General features: G+C 43.2%; 2 protein-coding genes and 1 long non-coding RNA gene across 3 annotated transcripts in view; 2 read left to right on the forward strand and 1 right to left on the reverse strand.

The window, feature by feature from the left end:
* The window catches only part of LOC141077350 (uncharacterized), a 103,909-nt gene that overhangs the window by 17,896 nt on the left and 64,774 nt on the right, over nt 1-21,239 (reverse strand). The window lies entirely within an intron of this gene.
* LOC141077349 (gastrula zinc finger protein XlCGF66.1-like) lies at nt 5,046-5,760 on the forward strand. The gene is made up of 3 exons (XM_073564230.1): nt 5,046-5,228; nt 5,358-5,537; nt 5,620-5,760. The coding sequence occupies exons 1-3, from the start codon at nt 5,046-5,048 to the stop codon at nt 5,758-5,760; spliced, it is 504 nt and encodes a 167-aa protein (XP_073420331.1).
* On the forward strand, nt 18,877-20,686 carry LOC141077351 (uncharacterized). Its single transcript, XR_012227537.1, has 2 exons — nt 18,877-19,470; nt 19,751-20,686. It is a non-coding gene; the product is annotated as an uncharacterized lncRNA (long non-coding RNA).

Here is a 21,239-nt window from a genome sequence, read left to right on the forward strand (position 1 = left end):
TCAGATGTCTGTCCAGCCTCTGTTTGAAGACTTCCATTGAAGGAGAACTCACCACTTCTCGTGGCAGCCTGTTCCACTCATTGATCACTCTAACTGTCAAAAAGTTTTTTCTAATATCTAATCTGTGTCTCCTCCCATTCAGTTTCATCCCATTGCTTCTAGTCTTTCCTTGTGCAAATGAGAATAAAGTTGATCCTTCTACAATGTGACAGCCCTTTAGATATTTGTAGACAGCTATTAAGTCTCCTCTCAGGCTTCTCTTTTGCAAACTAAACATTCCCAAATCCTGCAACCTTTCCTCATAAGACAGGGTTTGCAGACCGGTCACCATTCTGGTCGCTCTTTTCTGAACTTGCTCCAGTTTGTTGATATCTTTTTTAAAATGTGGTGCCCAAAACTGGACACAATATTCCAGATGAGGTCTGACCAAAGAGGAGTACAGGGCAATAATGACTTCACGTGATCTAGACTGTATGCTTCTGTTAATACATCCTAGAATTGCATTTGCCTTTTTTGCTGCTTCATCACACTGTTGACTCATATTCAGTCTGTGATCTATTAGTATACCCAAGTCTTTTTCACATGTGCTGTTGCTTAGCCCTATTCCTCCCATTCTGTATATGCTTTTTTAATTTTTATTGCCCAGATGTAGTACTTTGCATTTTTTCCTGTTAAAAACCATTCTGTTAGTTGCTGCCCACTGCTCCAGTTTATTTATATATTTTTGAATCCTCTCTCTCTCTTCTCTAGTATTAGCTATCCCTCCTAGCTTTGTGTCATCAGCAAATTTAATCAGTTTACCCTCAATTCCTTCATCTAAATAGTTGATAAAGATGTTGAACAATACAGGGCCCAGGACAGAGCCCTGTGGTACCCCACTTGAGACATTCTTCCAACTGGATGTGCAGCCATTTACGACCACTCTTTGGGTCCGATCACTAAGCCAGTTATGAATCCACCTAACAGTTGCCTTGTCCTTTCCATACTTAGTCATTTTTTCAATAAGGATTGTATGAGATACTTTGTCAAATGCTTTGCTGAAGTCAAGATATACTATATCTACAGCATTTCCTTGATCCACCCAATCAGTGATTCCGTCATAGAAGGAAATTAAGTTAGTCTGACATGACTTGTTAGTTACAAACCCATGCTGACTCTGTTTAATCACTTCATTCTTATCCAGGTATTGACATACATGTTGTTTAATAATTTGTTCAAAGATCTTTCCTGGTATAGAAGTCAGACTCACCAGCCTATAGTTGCCTGGGTCCACCTTCCTCCCCTTTTTGAAGATAGGAACAACATTTGCTCTTCTCCAGTCTTCTGGGACTTCTCCTGTTGGCCAAGAATTTTCAAAGATTATGGAGAGGGGTTCAAAAATTTCTTCTGCTATCTCCTTCAGCACTCTGGGGTGTAATTCATCTGGACCTGGAGACTTGAATTCATTTAGGTTAGCTAAGTGTTTCCTCACTATCTTTTTGTTTATAGATATCCTGGATTCTTCTATTCCATTAATAGGACAGGGAAGAACAGTTGATGTTACATTTCCTTTCTGAGAGAAAACAGATGCAAAATAGGAATTTAAAAGTTCAGCCTTCTCAACATCCTGTCTTACCATTTCATCATTTTCATCCTGTAAAAATCCTATAGCATCTTTGACTTTTCTTTTGACATATCCCCAAAATCCTTTATTATTGCTTTTGACATCTCTTGCAAGTCTCAATTCATTGTCAGCTTTAGATAATCTGATTTGTGCCCTGCAGGTTCTGCAGACAGCATTATATTTTTCTTTAGATATGCCTCCCTCTTTCCATTTTATAAACATTTCTTTCTTCCTTTTTAGCATGTGCTTAAGTTCTGTGTTCATCCATCCTGGTTTCCTTAATTACGGATGTTTGCGGATGATCTCCTGCTTACATTAATAAGTCCCCACACTACACTCCATCACTTGGTTAAAGATTAACATTGATAAATCCGATGCATTATTTGTAAATTTTCCTAAGACAGAGCAAACTAATATAGCATCCCATTTTGGGTTTATACATAAAGAACATTATCTAACATATCATGGTATCAACTTAACAGCCAACAGGTCAACTCTGTTTAGGTGGAATTACACTCCACTGATCCAAAACTTCCAGAGGGACCTGGATAGATGGGCTTCCTCAAAGTTATCCTGGCTCGGCAGAATACATGCATTAAAAATGGTATCACTGCCTCGCTTCTTATATCTATTTAGGTCCCTCCCAATTATGGTACCAGCCAGTACGTTCACTCATTTACACTCTATGATGTCTAAGTTTCTTTGGCTCGGAAAACAACCCAGAATTGTGCAAAAACTTATGATCCATCATAGAAAAGAAGGGGATTTATCCCTCCCTAATTTTACACTTTATTACAAGTCGGCACAGATTGCTCCATTAATAAGTGCGTGTTCATATCCCAATAGTCCGAGATGGGTTATTCTGGAATCATTTCTCTCCAAACCATTCTCTTTATCAGGCCTAATGTGGACCACAGACCGACTTCCACGGGGGTTAATGAATGTGGCTCCTTTTACAGTCCACTCGTTGCTTCTTTGGAGGAAAGTCCGGTTTAAATATAACTTACAATCAAGCCCTTCTCCCCTGACAGCTATATTACAAAACCCCATGTTCCCGCCAGGCCTTGAGACACAAATTTTTTTCTTGGTGGAAGCTGAAAGGTATTCATGTACTTAAACATTTGTGTTCCCCAAATTACTTGACAGACAGGAATTTGTTCACAAATTTGAACCTCCAGTTAGGGAGGTAATGCAATTGAACCAGATCTTCCACTTTGCAAAGCAGATCCTCCCGAGCGGTACTACTCTCAGGGCAACCAGTTTTGAAAATAAATGTCGAAATGACCCTTTGGGCAGGGGAACGATCTCATTGATCTACTATGCTATATATTCTCCACAAGATGATAAAAAAGTATATGTTACAGTGGGAGGAGGATCTGGGGTTTGAACAGTCAATTATGACACCATATCAAGAGGTAGTCACCAGACTTCCCTTGTGGAGTCCTCCTTAAAACTATTGCACAGAGTTTATTATGTACCGGAAAAAATTCACAGCATTTTTCCTAAAATCTTGGGAGACTGTTTTAGGGGCTGTGGAATATCTGGTGACATGAGACATATTTGGTGGTCTTGTATGGTGGTTTCTGGGCTTTGGGATAAGGTGACGCATCTGATAGCACAGATGTATGGTGGACCGATTGATCTGGAACCTTTTACAGGGAACCAGGCCTTCCCAGCTTCCAGAAAGCTTTCAGAAGCTAGTAAACTACTTATGTACGGCCACTAAAATCCACATTGTGGCAAAGTGGAAGTCGCCCTCACTGTCAATAACTATGGTGAAAGAGAAGATGAACGACATTATGTTATTCTCATTTGTGGCCCCAGCATTTCTTGTAGAATAAATCCCTTTCTCACACAGTCCTGTAGTAATGACTTTGCTCTCATGTTTTGTAGGAGGGTTCGTCTGACTCCATCTTATGTTATCAGTATAAGTGTGAGAGATGAGAGACCGATGACCACAGTTTTACCGTGTGTGTCCGGCGTCAATTCTACAGAGTGAGAGATGCAGGGTCTGTGACCGAAGCTGGGGGTATACGGGTGTATACAGCATACACAGAGGGGTCTGTGACCGAAGCTGGGGGTATACGGGTGTATACAGTGTACACAGAGGCGTCTGCGACCGAAGCTGGGTGTATACGGCTGTATAAAGAGTACACAGAGGAGTCTGCGACCGAAGCTGAGGGAATACAGGTGTATACAGCGTACACTGAGGGGTCTGCGACTGAAGCTGGGGGTATACGGGTGTATACAGCGTACAAGGAGGTGTCTGCAACCGAAGCTGGGGGTATACGGTGTATACAGGGCACACTGTGGGGTCTGAGACCGAAGATGGGGGTATACAGAGTACACAGAGGGGTCCAGACAAACACAGCTTCTCACTGTACACCTCGTACATACACGGCTCCGCTCCGTACACCTCGTACACACAGGGCTCCGCTCCTTACACCTCGTACACACAGGGCCCCGCTCCTTACACCTCATACACACACGGCTCCGCTCCGTACACCTCGTACACATAGGGCTCCGCTCCTTACACCTCGTACACACGCGGCTCCGCTCCGTACACCTCGTACACATAGGGCTCCACTCCGTACACCTCGTACACACACGGCTCCGCTCCTTACACCTCATACACACACGGCTCCGCTCCGTACACCTCGTATACATAAGGCTCCGCTCCTTACACCTCGTACACACACGGCTCCGCTCCTTACACCTCATACACACAGGGCTCCACTCCGTACACCTCGTACACACACGGCTCCGCTCCGTACACCTCGTACACACACGGCTCCGCTCCGTACACCTCATACACACACGGCTCCGCTCCGTACACCTCATACACACATGGCTCCGCTCCGTACACCTCATACACACACGGCTCCGCTCCGTACACCTTGTACACACACGGCTCCGCTCAGTACACCGCGTACACACACGGCTCTGCTACATCCACCCTGTAAACCCCTCCTGACCCCACACAGAAACTTCCCCTCATCCAGCACCATGACAACCAGCACAGCAGAGTCCTGCACACACTGAGGCCCCTGATCATGTGACCCCTGACTCCTCCCCTCCTGTGACCTCATCACAGGTCCTGTGCGCACAGAGCAGCTGTAGAAATCTCCGGCCTCGGGGGTCTCACCAGACTTCGCTCTTTTCTTGCAGGGGCCGCAGTGGATTTCATCCTGGATCCATAGAGCTGAATAGAGGAGCGATGTTCCTTCACTCTGATGGGAATTGATGGTGACGCTGATGAGTCTATGAGGAACGTGTTCAGCTGCCGACTCCGAGGAGGAAACTGCTTGTTGTCTGTGGCCTAAATATATAGGTTTTATTAGTAGATGTCAGGGAAGAAAACTAAACCCTGTAAGATAATAAATCTCCTCATATGTTTCCCTTATTATCTCCAGTAAGTGTATTATTACACAGGATTCTTATGATGTTACATCGGATCATCTTCTTCTCATTCAGGTCTCTACAATATCGGATCCTCTCAGTGAAGATCTTCTACAAAAGAGAATTTTTCCTGATTTACCCATCAAGGATGGATATGGACAGAGACAAGATGGCGGAGAGGATGTTACACCTCACCCTAGAGATCCTCTTCCGTCTCACTGGAGAGGTGAGAGATTCTGATGACGTCACATTACATCATTCTTATCTATGGGAATAACAGATGGACAGAACTGGAGAGGTGAGGACTCTGGAAATGTCTGTAGTGAGATTTATTAATGTGTCTCTCCATAACCAGGATTACACAGTGGTGAAGAAGACCTCTAGTGATCGCTGTCAGGACCTTGTGTCTGAGGGATGGGGAAGACCCCTGAGCCCAATCACGGGGCCTCCACCTCACCCCCTGATCCATGAGGACATCAATGACCAGAAGATCCTAGAACTCATCTACAAGATGATTGAGCTGCTGACTGGAGAGGTGACACTGCTGGGAATGCTGGGACATTATACAGTAACACTATGAAGGGATCGGGGGATGACGGTATCATTGTATGTGTCAGGTTCCTATAAGGTGTCAGGATGTCGCTGTCTATTTCTCCATGGAGGAGTGGGAGTATTTAGAAGGACACAAAGATCTGTACAAGAACGTCATAATGGAGGTTCCCCAGCCCCTCACATCACCAGGTAATAGACAGGACTAAATACACACGGCCTATAATTATCTGTATGTAGAGAATGAATTCAGTCCCTGTATGTGTTTCCTCCAGATCTATCCAGTAAGAGGACAACACCAGAGAGATGTCCCCGTCCTCTTCTTCCACAGGACTGTAAACAAGAAGATCCCAGTGCTCCTCAGGATCATCAGGTAGATGGAGAGAAGGTGTCAGGAGATCTCCCCTATGATGTGTAGACGGCTGTGAAGGTCTTGTGCTCAGTCTTGTTTTATCCACCAGTATTATATGTGTTATACTTGTGTAATGAGAACGGTGGAGATGGCAGGATTAGAGCTGATCATAGATGGGACTTCTCCATCTGTCGGTGACTTTTACAATATTTGTTTCAGGGTGAAGATCTGACCCATATTAATACTACAGAGACATATGTGAGAGATGATGAGCGGTGTAAAGAGGAGATTCCCACATATGACTACCCAGGTGAGTAGTAACCACTGAATGCAGAGAAGTCACAGATTCCTCTCAGTCACCGGCTGTGGCTGCTTTATCGGTGGTGTAGTCCGGCCGTATTACCATGATCACCATTTTGCCTCTAGACCACAACATTCTCCTCCACCTAAAACTGTTCAAATGACTTTGGGCATTGAAAGCCCTTTTCTATAGAACTTACAACCTGGAGGATCCACATAACTCCTGGGATTAGGAGACGCTGACCGTTACCTGCCCAGATCTGTAACTATAAAGCCAAATGACAGCGTACGTAGAATGTGCTGACAAGATAGAAAATCACTTGAAGAAAAATCTTATGCTGGGCCTGTAAGAGAAAGCGGAGGGTAATGATGCTGTTGGCTTCCTAGATCCCTGAGATCTTATCGGATGAATCTTCTCTCCCTTCTGTGCTGCTGAATGTCTCATGGTTCCTAGGGATGAGCGAGTATACTTGTTAGGATTTGGTACTCGCGGTACTCAAATCCTGGTGAGTATTTCACAACTCACCTCTCTAAGCTGTGCGTGGCTGATGGCTGTAATATACATTTATTCCCGCCTGCAGGAGATGTGTTGGCTCCAGCCCTGGTGTCATGGATTCCCTCCACGTCATAAATTACATTGTTTCTGATCCTAAGGAATTCAGATTACTGCACAATCTCTCCTGAAATGGGGAGCAATATTATTTTCTGTAATCTTCTGCTCAGGATCCATAGTAGCTCCAATGGTCCACCATAAATGAGGGCAACTCTGGTTTACTGTTGTGTAATCTGTATTTGTAGTTGTCAGTCAATGAGATTCTCGTGCTCTGGGGCGGGGCTGTGGGTGGGGCTGTGGGCGGGGCTTTATGTGGTGCTCTGATTACATATTCATCTGTATTGGCTTATGACATGTCGCTGATCCCTCACTGACCTGCCCCCATTATTACATAATGCATATAATAGCATTGATATTTTTGTTGATAATGCCTATAATATTGTGGATAATGTGAGGCTTAGAAAAAAATTACATCCAGCAAAATGACACCAGCGGCGCCTGCGCAGTAGCCTCTATCTCTTACTTATAGATGATACTGCGCAGGCGCCGCCATCACCGGTGACATTTTGCTGGATGTCACTATCTTCTCTGCTTTCCATATCCCAAGGATTGCCTTGCTCATCACCCTTTAACATCCTTACATGGATCTGACCTTACACAGGGACCCCTAGGCTTGGACCATGGTGTTACCTGCTATTCTGTGGTGTTAGATGGCAAGAAGAATAGTCAGGTAGCCGGGTCAGAACCAGAAGGACAGAATACAGAATCAGAAGACACAAAGTAGTCAGTAAACGGGCCACGGTCACAGCAGGAAACAAATACACAAGCCGCAAGCTGAGCACAGAGGAATAAACCAGAGGAGAACAGCGCTGTATCTGGCAGATTCCGGCCATGTGCTTTGCGCTTTAGTAGGGTGTGGTACTTTCCAATTGGCTGAAGTAGGGAGCAGATTACTCCAGCTGGACAGCAGGAACAGATCCCAGATGAGATTGGACACACCATATGCAGAAGCCCTAATATAACTAAATGACAGAAAACCAGAATAGTAGAAATCCCCATAAAGTGATTCCATGTTATAAATTAATTCACTGATGGTTATAATCTATACACACGGGGTCAAAATTGTTGGTACCCCTCGTTTAATGAGAGAAAAACCCACAATGGTCACAGAAATAACTTGAATCTGACAAAAGTAATAATCTATCAAAAATCTATGAAAATGAACAAATGAAAGTCAGACATTGCTTTGCTTTTCGGCCATGCTTCCACAGAATTAAAAAAAAAAATAAAACTCATGAAATAGGCCTGGACAGAAATGATGGTACCCCTGAAAATAATGTGACAAAAGGAACATGATAAATCGCGGAGTGTCCACTAATTAGCATCACAGGTGTCTACAATCCTGGAATCAGTGAGTGGCCTGTATAGAGGCTGCAGATACTCACTGTGCTGTGTGGTGACATGGTGTGTATCACACTCAACATGGACCAGAGGAAGTGAAGGAAAGAGTTGTCTCAGGAGATTAGAAAGAAAGTTATAGACAAACATGTTACAGGTAAAAGTTATAAGACCATCTCCAAGCAGCTTGATGTTCCTGTGACTACAGCTGCACACATTATTCAGAAATTTAAGCTCCATGGGACTGTAGCCAACCTCCCTGGACGTGGCCGCAGGAGGAAAATTCATGGCAAATCAAAGAGATGGATAATACGAATGGTAACAAAAGAGTCCAGAAAAACTTCTAAACAAAAGGTGAACTTCAAGCTCAAGGAACATCAGTGTCAGATCCCACCATCACAACAATTTTCCTTTAAACCTCATTTTTTTTTACTTTCGCAAGGGTAATAGGAGAAAATGGACTATAAATTTTGCGTTGCAATTTCTCCTGAGCATGCCGATACCCCATATGTGGGGGAAATCTACTGTTTGGGCACACAGCAGGGCTCGGAAGGGAAGGAGCGCCATTTGATTTTTGAATGTAAAATATGCTGTAATAATTAGCGGTTGCCATGTCGCGTTTGGAGAGCCCCTGATCTGCCTAAACAGTGGAAACCCCCAATAAGAGACACCATTTTGGAGACTAGACCCCTTTAGGGAACTTATCCAGATGTGTATTGAGCACCTTGATCCCACAGGTGCTTCACAGAAGTTTATAACGTAGAGTTGTCAAAATAAAAAAATAACATTTTTCACAAATAATTCAATTTTAGCTCCATATTTTGCATTTTCATAAGGGTAACAGGAGAAATTGCTCCATACAATTTGTTGTGCAATTTCACCTGAGCTCGCCGATACCCCACATGTGGGAGAATACTACTGTTTGGGTGCATGGTAGAGCTTGGAAGGGAAGAAGCGCCATATTGGAGAGCAGATTTTGCTGGAATTGTTTGTAGGTGACATGTCAAATTGTCAGAGCCCCTGACATGTCTAAACAGTGAAAACCCCCAACACGTGACCCCATTTTTGAAACTAGACTCCAAGGCGCTTATCTAGATGTGTGGTGGGCTCTTTGAACCCCCAAGTGCGTCACAGAAGTTAATTACGTAGAAACGTAAAAATAAAAAATCTTTTTTTTTTTTAAAAAAAAAGTTATTTTCGCCCTCCAATTTTTATCCAAAGGGTAACAGGAGAAATTGGACCGCAAAAGTTGTTGTGCAATTTGTCCTGAGTATTCTGACACCCCTTATGTGGGGGTAAACCACTGTTTGGGCGCATGGCAGAGCTTGGAAGGGAAGGAGCGTCATATTGGAAAGGAGATTTTGCTGGAATTGTTTGTGGGTGACATGTTACATTATCAGAGCCCCTGAGGTGCCAGATAAGCATAAGGCCCCAAAAGTGACTGCATTTTACCAAAAACTTCCCTGAATGAATTCTTCTTGTGGTGCAGTGAGCATACTGACCCCACAGCTGTTCCATAGAAAATTATACCATTGGCCAGTGAAGAAAAAATAATTACATTTTTACCACTAAAATGTTGTTTTAACCCCAGATTTTACATTGGAAAATATATAGATAGGTAAATGGTCACTACACCCATAGATGAATTCACAGGGTGGTGTCATTTCCAATTCCCAGAGGGGTGTCATTTCTAAAATGTGGTCACTTCAGGGGGGATTCTGCTGTTATGGTACTTTGGAGAGCCGCTAAGTGCCAGAACAACAGAATCCCCCCTGAAGTGACCCCATTTTGGAAATGACACCCCTCTGATAATTCATCTATGGATATAGTGACGATTTTCACTACATGGATGATTTCCAGAAACACGTAGTGGAAGTTTCAGAGCAAAAATTGCAAAAATGTCATTGTAGTGCCCAATATATTGTGCCCAGCTTGTGTCTCTGGAGACCTCCCCCCACCTACCCCCGGAAATTGTTACATCAGCTCTACTCAAATGTGTCTGTCACTAAATAAACCAAATGCTTGAATGTCAAAACAGTTCAAAAACGTGGTTCTGTGTGGAAGATTGTAAAGCCGTCATGGAGGCATAAGGCTGGCAGTGATGGGCATTGTGGGTAATAATAGCGGGGATCATGCCTCATTCCTCTCTAGGAACATACACGACATCTTCTCTGGGGGTTCTTTCTTGTTTCAGTTACTGGGATGAGTGCAATAAAATGTCGCTCAGTGAGTCTTCTGACATCTTCAGATTCTAAAGGATTGGCGGGGACAACATTTTCAAAAACAAGATTTTCAGTGACCTTTTCCTGATAATCAAGGAAAGTATCTGCATTTCCGGCTTTTTTGTATAACACAAAAGAATTATATGTGGCCACCTGAAACAAATACATGACTAACTTTTTATACCAGATCTATGATTTTCTTGATACCTGGTATGGCTGTAGAACCTGATCTGCAAGGTCCACACCCCCATATATTTGTTGTAGTCAATGACAGACACAGGTTTTGGAGTAGTGGATCCCTGTTGGTCTGCAGTGGCCCTTGTGGCATCTGTGTGGATCGAGCTCAGGATAAAAATATCTTTTTTATCCTTATACTTAAGGGCAAGCAGCTCTCCATTGTGTAAAGACCCTGACTGCCACTTTCGGAACTTTTTGCTGACTAATGATTGTGTGTTGAATGGTCCCACAAGCCCCTATGTTATGTTCAACCAGACTTATAAATAGGGGTATGCTGGTGTAGTAGTTGTCAACATATTGATTGCAGCCTTTTTGTAAAAATGGAGTTATCAGCTCCCAAACGACTTTTCCAGATGTCCCCAGATAAGTAGGGCCTCCTGGTGGGTTTAGTTGGCTGTCTTTCCCCTCATAAATGTGAAAAGCTGATGTGTATCCGGTTGAACTCTCGCACATTTTATAGAGCTTTATTCCGAACCTTGCCCTCTTTGAAGGAATATATTGCTTGAGGTGCAGTCTTCCTCTGAATTTTACAAGGGACTCATCAATGGAAATGTTTTCTGTTCGGGTGTAAAGCTTTATGAACTTTTCTGTCAAGTCTTCGATGATGTGTCTGATTTTGAATAGTCAGTCATGTTCAGGGACATCTCTGGGCAGGCATTGACTATTGTCATTAAAATGCCAAAATCTCATGAGCATTTCATAACGGGTCCTAGGAAGAATGGCAGAAAACATAGTGGTGGCTTGAACAGGGCAGTTGGACCAATGGCACCGAATGCTCGTTTCTTTATCAAGCCCCATAGCGAATGTAAGTCCTAAAAATGTTTTCGTTTCTAGGACATTAGTTGGTTCCATAAATTTGACCTCACATAATAGGATTGTGGATTCTGGCTGATGAATTGGGACACATATGAATTTGTAGGACAATATGCTCTAGCAAGCTATCTGTCAGAAACAAATTTAAAAAAATAATTGGTCCAAAATTTTCCACCTCCACATTTATACCAGGAATGGCATTAAAATTAGGGATGAATGGAGTAGCCGAATCCGAAGCCTCCCATCTGGGAAATGCTACATCAAGAGGCAAAGCCCCTTGGACATTGGTGTGCGCCAATTCACGAGCACTAGGGACAGCGCTAGTACTGGGCATTGTTCCCTGAGTTGGAGACATTTCTCCAGAAGCGCTATTTGTCCTTCTTGTTGTACTGGTCCTTGTGTGTGAGGATGGACCGGAATCACTGCTCATTTCTGAGCTATCACTGTCGCTGCTACTAAAGCCCTCGATATCCACATCACCATCTGACACTGCACTTTCTTCACTGTCAGAACATAAAAGTGTATAAGCCTCCTCTGTTATTAAAACTGACCATTTTATTCGTTTTTTATTTCTTTTTCCGGAAATAGAAAACTGACATGACTGACGTGACCAAATTATTGGGGAGACAATTGAGAAAAGCCTAATTCTTTACCCTACCCCTAACTTTAGAATAAACCCTATCTTTAGCCTAACACTAACCCTAACTATAGCACTAACTGTAACCTGCCTTATCTGTTTTTCCATTGACAGATGATGGACCTGAGTGGGGACTTGTTTTTTGTGAGATGAGAATTGGTATGATTTTTGCTTACATAAGGCTGGTTTCACACTAGCTTATTTTCCACGCAGCGCTCGGTGCCGCTAAGCCCCGCCCCCTGCTGACTCCCTGCCCGTCCCATCCGGTCATCGCCGCCTACTATCACACATGGCCGCATGCGATCTGCGCACCCTATCTTTAGCATAGGGTGCGCAGGCCGTGCGCTAGTAGGATTTTAACGTGCGCTGCGCACTTTTGAAGGTGCGCCAAGCGCACCAAAATGCAACATGGTGCGTTCGGCGCACACCAGCACATTTTTAAAAGTGCGGAGCGCACGCTAAAATCCTAAAGATAGGGTGCGCAGATCGCATGCAGCCGTTTGTGATAGTAGGCGGCGATGACCGGATGGGGCGGGCAGGGAGTCGGCAGGGGGCGGGGCTTAGCGGCTCCGAGCGCTGCGTGGAAAATAAGCTAGTGTGAAACTAGCCTAACATTGATTGGTTTCTTTTTATTGGATATTTGGGAGGCAGAATGAACAAACAGTTGAACACCGCACACTACTGGTTCATCCTACAAGGTTTTCTATTAGACTGTGAACTGTCATTGTCTTGGTAAATAATTAAAGTTTTTTTACATAGCTTGCCATTTTTATTGACAGTTTAAGTAGAAATGTTGAAAAATATAAAACTCAAGAATATTTTATTAACCCCTTAACGACCACCGATACGCCTTTTAACGGCTTTAATTAAGGGTACTCATACCTCCCAACTTTTGAAGAAGGCAAAGAGGAATAAAGGTGGTGGCGCTAAATTTTAGGCCACGCCCCTAGCCACACCCATTTTAAGCCACACCCATTTACACACACCTTTTCCTCACTCCTCTGTCCTCCCCAGACTCTTGTGTCCCCTCTGTACTCCTCTGTCCACCCCAAACTCCTCTGTTCTCCTCTGTCCACCCGACTCCTGTGTACCCTCTGTACTACTCTGTCCACCCCAAACTCCTCTGTTCTCCTCTGTCCACCCCAGACTCCTCTGTTCTCCTCTGTCCACCCGACTCCTGTGTACCCTCTGTACTACTCTGTCCACCCCAGACTCTTGTGTCCCCTCTGTTCTCCTCTGTCCACCCCAAACTCCTCTGTTCTCCTCTGTCCACCCGACTCCTGTGTACCCTCTGTACTACTCTGTCCACCCCAAACTCCTGTGTCTACCCCAGACTCCTCTGTTTTCCTCTGTCCACCCCAGACTTCTGTGTCCCCTCTGTACTCCTCTGTCCACCCCAGACTCCTGTGTCCCCTCTGTACTCCTCTGTCTACCCCAAACTCCTCTGTTCTCCTCTGTCCACCCCAGACTGCTGTGTCTACCCCAGACTCCTCTGTACTCCTCTGTCCACCCCAGACTACTGTGTCCCCTCTGTACTCCTCTTTCCACCCCAGACGCCTCTCCCTTCTGTCCACCCCAGACTCCTCTGTCCCCTCTAGTTTCCTTTCTCTCCCTCAGACTCCTCAGTCCCCTCTGGACTCATCTGACCCCTCTAGTCCTCTGTCCCTTCTGTTCCCTCTGGACTTCTCTCTCTCCCCCAGACTCCACTTTCCCCTCCGGACTCCTATCTCCCTCAGACTCCACACTGTCCCCTCCAGACCTCTCTGTCCCCTCCGGACTCCTCTTTGTCCCCTCCAGACCTCTCTGTCCCCGAGACTCCACTGTCCCCCCCAGACTCAGCGTGTTCCGTGTACCTGAGCACCTGACCGCGTCCTCACAGCACCACAAGCTCTCTGGGCACTTGCTGCAGGATGGGGCACCTCTCCTTGGTGATATATGGTAGCTGTAGTTCCGGGTTCTTGCTTCCTGGGGCTGGGCTGGAGGTGAGCTCTGTGCACCCTGTGGATGTGACGCGGCGATCCCCACACTGTGTGCGGCCTCTGCTGTATTTTGCGGTCATACACCGCGATCGCGGGATAAAAAGCTTCCCGGCCGAGACGGCAGGATAAGGACCAGAAATCGGGTCTGTCCCGCGGGAATCGGGAGGGTTGGGACCTATGGGTACTGAAACCACAGCGCCGTGAATTCACTGCGCTGTGGAGTAAGTAAATAGCACCCCCAGTGTCGTATTTTCTCTGAGGTCTTGGCTGCAGGGGGTAGCCGAGACCCCAGAGAACATGAATCGGGTTTGTTTTTGCCGACCCCGCTTTTGCAATCGCCGTTATTAACCCTATAACGGCGACTGCAAAAAAAAGCCGCGATTTTGCATTTAATTTCTCTTTCCTCTGATGTGATCGCATATCTGAGGCGAGAGAAATAGGGTCCCCTATCCCCCCCAGTACCTCTCCGTGGTCCAGGGTCCCCTTCCGGTGGTCTTGCGTCCCGCCGGCGTCCTCCAGTGGGCGCCGCCATCTTGGATCCGGAGAAAATGGCGGGCGCAGGCACAGTGCGCCCGCCGTGAATCTGCAGGCTCCGGCTGGCAGATTCCATTCATTCATTTTGATCACTATGATAAACTATCATAGTGATCAAAATAAAAAAAATAGTAAATAACCCCCTTAGTTAGGCAAACATAATGAAATAAAGAATATTGTTTTTTTTTTCATTTTTCCGCTAGGACTAGGGTTAGAACTAGGGTTAGGGCGAATTATAATTAGGATTAGGGTTGGGATTAGGGTTAGGGGGTGTTGGGGTTAGGGTTGGAGCAAGAATTGAGGGGTTTCCACTATTTACTATTTTGGGGGTCTAAAAATTGGGGGTTAAAAAAATCACTTTTGTGGAAATAAAAAGAACTTTTTATTTTCACGGCTCTGCGTTATAAACTTCTGTGAAGCACTTGGGGGTTCAAAGTGCTCAACACACACCTAGATAAGCTCCTTGTGGGGTCTAGTTTCCAAGATGGGGTCACTTGTGGGGGTTTTCCACTGTTTAGGTACATCAGGGGCTCTGCAAATGCAACATGACGCCCGCAGACCATTCCATCAAAGTCTGCATTCCAAAATGGCACTCCTTCCCTTCCAAGCTCTCCCACATATGGGGTATCAGCGTACTCAGGACAAATTGCACAAAAACTTTTCTGTTCCAATTTCTCCTGTTACCCTTAGGAAAATAAAACATAGAATCATAGAATCGTAGAGTTGGAAGGGACCTCCTGGGCCATCTGGTCCAACCCCCTGCTCAAAGCAGGATTCGCTAAATCATCCCAGTCAGATGTCTGTCCAGCCTCTGTTTGAAGACTTCCATTGAAGGAGAACTCACCACTTCTCGTGGCAGCCTGTTCCACTCATTGATCACTCTAACTGTCAAAAAGTTTTTTCTAATATCTAATCTGTGTCTCCTCCCATTCAGTTTCATCCCATTGCTTCTAGTCTTTCCATGTGCAAATGAGAATAAAGTTGATCCTTCTACAATGTGACAGCCCTTTAGATATTTGTAGACAGCAATTAAGTCTCCTCTCAGTCTTCTCTTTTGCAAACTAAACATTCCCAAATCCTGCAACCTTTCCTCATAAGACAGGGTTTGCAGACCGGTCACCATTCTGGTCGCTCTTTTCTGAACTTGCTCCAGTTTGTTGATGTCTTTTTTAAAATGTGGTGCCCAAAACTGGACACAATATTCCAGATGAGGTCTGACCAAAGAGGAGTAGAGGGAAATAATGACTTCACGTGATCTAGACTGTATGCTTCTGTTAATACATCCTAGAACTGCATTTGCCTTTTTTGCTGCTGCATCACACTGTTGACTCATATTCAGTCTGTGATCTATTAGTATACCCAAGTCTTTTTCTAATAGATCACAGACTGAATATGAGTCAACAGTGAAGGCTAAAAAATCATTTTTGAGGAAAAAAAATGATTTTTAATTTTCTCGGCTCTACGTTATAAACTTCTGTGAAGCACTTGAAGGTTCAAAGTCTAGATAAGTTCCTTAAGGGGTCTAGTTTCCAAAATGGGGTCACTTGTGGGGGTTTCCACTGTTTAGGCACATCAGGGGCTCTCCAAACGCAACATGGCATCCGATCTCAATTCCAGCCAATTCTGCGTTGAAAAAGTCAAGCAGTGCTCCTTCCCTTGCGAGCTCTGCCGTGCGCTGAAAAAGTGGTTTACCCCCACATATGGGGTATCGGCGTATTCAGGAGAAATTGCACAACAAGTTTTGTGGTTCATTTTCTCTTTTAACACTTGTAAAAATAAAAATAATTGGTTCTGAATTAAATTTTTTGCAAAAAAGTTAAATGTTAATTTTTTCCTTCCATATTGCTTTAGTTCCTGTGAAACACGTAAAGGGTTAATAAACTTCTTGAATGTGGTTTTGAGCAGCGCCTTGAGGGGTCTAGTTTTTAGAACGGTGTCACTTTTTGGTATTTTCTGTCATGTACACCCCTCAAAATGACTTTAAATATGATGTGGTCCCTAAAAAAATGGTTTTGTAAATTTTGTTGTAAAAATGAGAAATCGCTGGTCAACTTTTAACCCTTATAACTTCCTAACAAAAAAAAAAATTTGCTTCCAAAATTGTGCTGATGTAAAGTAGACATGTGGGAAATGTTATTTATTAAGATATTTGTCTGACACATCTCTCTGATTTAAGGGCATAAAAATTTAAAGTTTTAAAATTGCAAAATTTTTTGCCATATTTCTGTTATTTTCATAAATAAACACAAGACATATTGAAGAAATGTTACCACTAACATGAAGTACAATATGTCATGAAAAAACATTCTCAGGATCAGTGGGATCCATTAAAGCGTTCCAGAGTTATAACCTCATAAAATGACAGTGGTCAGAATTGTAAAAATTGGCCTGGTCATTAAGCTGCAAACTAGCTCTGTCACTAAGGGGTTAAAAAAATTGTTTTTTTATCTTAGCAGATGAGTGTACCAGGAGATCAGAGGGACAGCTGACATCTTCAATGTTTAAATCTGATGATCTTGAGATCCTACAAGATACAACTGATGTGATTGCTATTACTCCAGATATACCATCATCCATTCACAGCAAAGATCTGTCATCTGATCCTATGAAACAGGTCCCATCTTCTGATTCATTACCGACTACTAAGGAAAATCAAAGTCACAAAAGAGGCAATAAAAAACAAACTGCTCCTAAAGCAAAGAAGTCATATTCATGTTCAGAATGTGGGAAATGTTCTAAAAAGAAATCTCATTTTGTTACACACCAGAGAACTCACACAGGGGAGAAGCCTTTTTCATGTTCAGAATGTGGGAAATGTTTTAACCAGAAAGGGAATCTTGTTGCACACCAAATAACTCACACAGGAGAGAAACCTTTTTCATGTTCACAATGTGGCAAATGTTTTGCACATAAATCACAAATTGTTAACCACCAGAGAGCTCACACAGGAGAGAAGCCTTTTTCATGTTCAGAATGTGGGAAATGTTTTACACGTAAATCACTGCTTGTTACTCACCATAGAACTCACACAGGGTTCGAAAAGCCTTTTTCATGTTCAGAATGTGGGAAATGCTTTGCACTTAAATCACAATTTGTTAACCACCAGATAACTCACAAAGGAGAGAAGCCTTTTTCATGTTCATAATGTGGGAAATGTTTTAACCTGAAAGGAAATCTTGTTACACACCAAAGAACTCACAGAAGAGAGAAGCCATATTCATGTTCAGAATGTGAGAAATATTTTACCAAGAAACAGAATCTTGATGAACACCAAAGAACTCACTCAGGAGAGAAGCCTTTTTGATGTTCAGAATGTGGGAAATGTTTTACTCAGAATTCAAATCTTGTTACATATGAGAGAATTCACACAGCAGAGAAGCCATATTCATGTTCAGAATGTGGGAAATGTTTTAAATGGGAAAATAAACCTTGATTGCCATCAAAGAACCCACACAGGGGAGAAGCCTTTTTCCTGTTCATAATGTGGGAAATATTTTAACCGGAAAGCGCTTCTTGTTAGACATCAGAGCAGTCACAAAGAGGAGAAGATTTTTTCATTTTCTTAATGTAGGAAATATTTTACTTGGAAATCAGCTGTTAATAAACATCAGAGACGTCACATAGGGGAGAAGTCTTTTTTATGTTCATAGTGTTGGAATAGTTTTAACCAAAATTGAATCTTCTTAAATGGGTTGTCTCTTGTCATTCCTCATGTTTGCTGACAAAAGGATAAAACTAAACCTTATTCATTCCAAATGTAAAACTATACCCATAATTCACCCCCTGAAGGTTAGTCAGTAGGTGACTAATAGAAAGAACATGTACCCCACATCTCAGTATATAGAGTGAGGTGACGTATACACACTCACTCTCCAAGCCTCTCATTTCTCCGGGCTTCATCATCCTCACCAAAGGCGACTCATCAGGAGACTATTTAATATTGAACTATATTCAAGTGAGACTAGACAAAAAAAAAACTAAAATCATGTATCATGTTATCCGAAACAGTCAGAAAACTAGCCCCATATTGGCAGATCCCAGACCTCAGACTATATACTGTGTAAGTTTATAAGCCCCTCCAGTGTCAGGAATAGATAGTATGTGACAATACAGTATAATTCTTGTGTTTTTCTCCTATAGGGACTGCCCTAGTTTGGTAATGTAACTGCTGTTAATTAGTAGTGCAAACAAATTGTCCTAGACTAAACTCAGTCTTCAGACGGCCCAATATGTACCACTCAGGGAAAACGTACCTGCTCCAAAGATCATTAGCAGCTTCTAACTAATGGCCATGCTGCGGTCTGTCAGGGAATGAGTGCAATATCGTTATAAAGACTAGGGATATGTGCAGTCATAATGTCTGGGAGATCTGTGCCATTATTTAGTATGAATATGGAAATTATCTCTGAAAGGTAAGTGTTCCCTGAGTGGTATATACGGGATTATCACATACTATCTATTCCTGACACTGGAGGGGCTTATAAACTTACACAGTATATAGTTTAGATATATATATTGGGGGTGCTAGTACTACAAGAGGAATATCCGCTGCACGACAAACAACACACCTCCAAGTTGTTGATTAAGGTGCAAATAAAATTAAAAATGTCTGCGCTGAATAATCCTCACAAATCCAGAAAATACCCTAATTTTAGGGCTATAGAATGACAAAATATAACAATAGCTTGCAAATAAGTGAGAAACAACTCACAAGAGTTAATTTTCACCGCCTCTATTCTCTGCGGGAGCATCCTGTCAAATTCTACCAATACTGTCGCATGAGCCTTGCAACATTTGATCGACTCTTGGAGACAGTGCGCCCTGGGAAAACCTTTCAGGACACAAGGATGCGCAAAGCTATATCTGCAGAGGAGCGACTTCTACTCACATTACGGTATGTACTACAGAACCACATTCTCTAGGTTCATAATGTGTTGGGCAAAGTTTGAATTTTTGCATTCTTGTAGTAAGTTTTAGGCCCTCATCTTAGTCCACATATGTTTCAACTTACAGACCAGAATGTTATGTGGAATATGTACTGAATATCACTTACTCATTGTGCAAAGCAAGATGTGTGTTATTTGCTCTGAAATCTTACCAAGTTTGGTATGTATGGACCTGTTTGTTTTGTAAATGTGTGCATTCGACAATCATCCTTTTCTGTTGTTCTTCAGCTTCCTGGCCACTGGCCTATCTTATGCTGTCCTCCACCATGAGTTTATGATTGGAAGATCAACCATATCTGGCATAGTCAGGTCAACATGTAGTGAAATATGGACAAGACTATATCAAGTCGTCATGCCCGAGGCCAGGATGGAAGACTGGTTGAGGATATCAAGGTACTTTGAGGAGGAATGCCAGTTTCCAAATTGTATTGGGGCCCTTGATGGCAAACATATCCGGGTGCGTAAGCCGCCGAACTCTGGCTCCCAATTCTTCAATTCTAAACAATACTTTTCTGTTGTATTGTTGGCTGTGACCGATCCTCAATACAAGTTTATAATTGTTGACATTGGGGCCTATGGAAGGACGGGAGACTCTAGAGTCTTCAATACTTCCATTATGGCTCGGCGGCTACACAACAACCAGTTGGATCTGCCAGCTACCAGGCTCCACTCAAGAATGTGTCCCTTATGTCCTTGTGGCAGATGAGGCCTTTCAGTTAACACGCAATTTCATGAGGCCATATCCCTGGCGCAACCTTCACCACAGGCGCAGGATATTTAACTTGCGCCTATCACGTGCTCGGCAACTGGTGGAGTGTTCCTTTGGCATTCTTTGTGCCAAATGGCGGGTACTCCAGTCTGCCATTCAGCTGAGAGAACAAAATGTTAATGAAGTAGTGAAAGCCTGTGTGGTTCTTCATAACTTCACCAGGATACATGATTGTTCCTCCTCTGCTGGTGTGCGTAGGCCGGACAATGTGCGTAGGGTGAGACCACCTATGAACCATCAACGTAGACCGATCTCTGGCCTCAAAGTGCGTGATATTTTCACTAATTACTTTATGGCACCTCAGGGGGAACCTTCTTGGCAAGAGCATGCTGTATCTATGTTGGCAATGTTGGTTTGATGTGTGTCAAAATAAATATATTTCTACCCCTTCTGAATCTATGACTGTTGATTTGATTTGGTAAGCGTATTTTGATAGGGGGTTTGGACAATTAAGACAGAGACGTAAAGTGTAGTTGCCAAATTTTTACTTTTGCTTTTTTTTTTTTTTAGTTTGTAAGGCAAACATATTCTTGCCCTATGAAAAACTTGGGCAATGGCCCAAATTGGGCTTTTGGCATATTTCAACATTGTTGTTAAAACAAAATTACAAACATATCCAACAACATACATAGTGCAATAACAACATTGCAACATTACACATTTGTAATCCAAAGTAAAAAAGAGGAGTTATCCATCATCAAAATGAGCTACAAAAGATACTAACATTTATTATGAAGGTTTTCAAATCATATTAATAAGCCACCATGACAGGCAAGGCTACCTTACGCGTATCTGACACATATTACATGTCTGTAATAAACACAATATTTCACCGCACTATACTGGGAAAGTCAAAGGATCAAATTAGAAGACTGACTTGATAATACATAGATCGTGATGTTCTTGAGGCTGTTTGCCTTGATTTTGGAATATAGTTAGCTGGCCTAA

Source organism: Dendrobates tinctorius, unplaced genomic scaffold (genome assembly GCF_039654945.1).
Source record: "Dendrobates tinctorius isolate UK_male_01 unplaced genomic scaffold, ASM3965494v1 ptg000438l, whole genome shotgun sequence".
Classification (NCBI taxonomy): Eukaryota; Metazoa; Chordata; class Amphibia; order Anura; family Dendrobatidae; genus Dendrobates; species Dendrobates tinctorius.

What these genes read in the sequence shown, in the direction of transcription:
- LOC141077349 (XM_073564230.1), top strand. Translation starts at nt 5,046, where the DNA reads ATGTTACATCGGATCATCTTCTTCTCATTCAGGTCTCTACAATATCGG. An exon ending in TCTTCCGTCTCACTGGAGAG is followed by an intron (nt 5,229 to 5,357) that starts GTGAGAGATTCT and finishes CTCCATAACCAG; the next exon opens with GATTACACAGTGGTGAAGAA. An exon ending in TTGAGCTGCTGACTGGAGAG is followed by an intron (nt 5,538 to 5,619) that starts GTGACACTGCTG and finishes TGTATGTGTCAG; the next exon opens with GTTCCTATAAGGTGTCAGGA.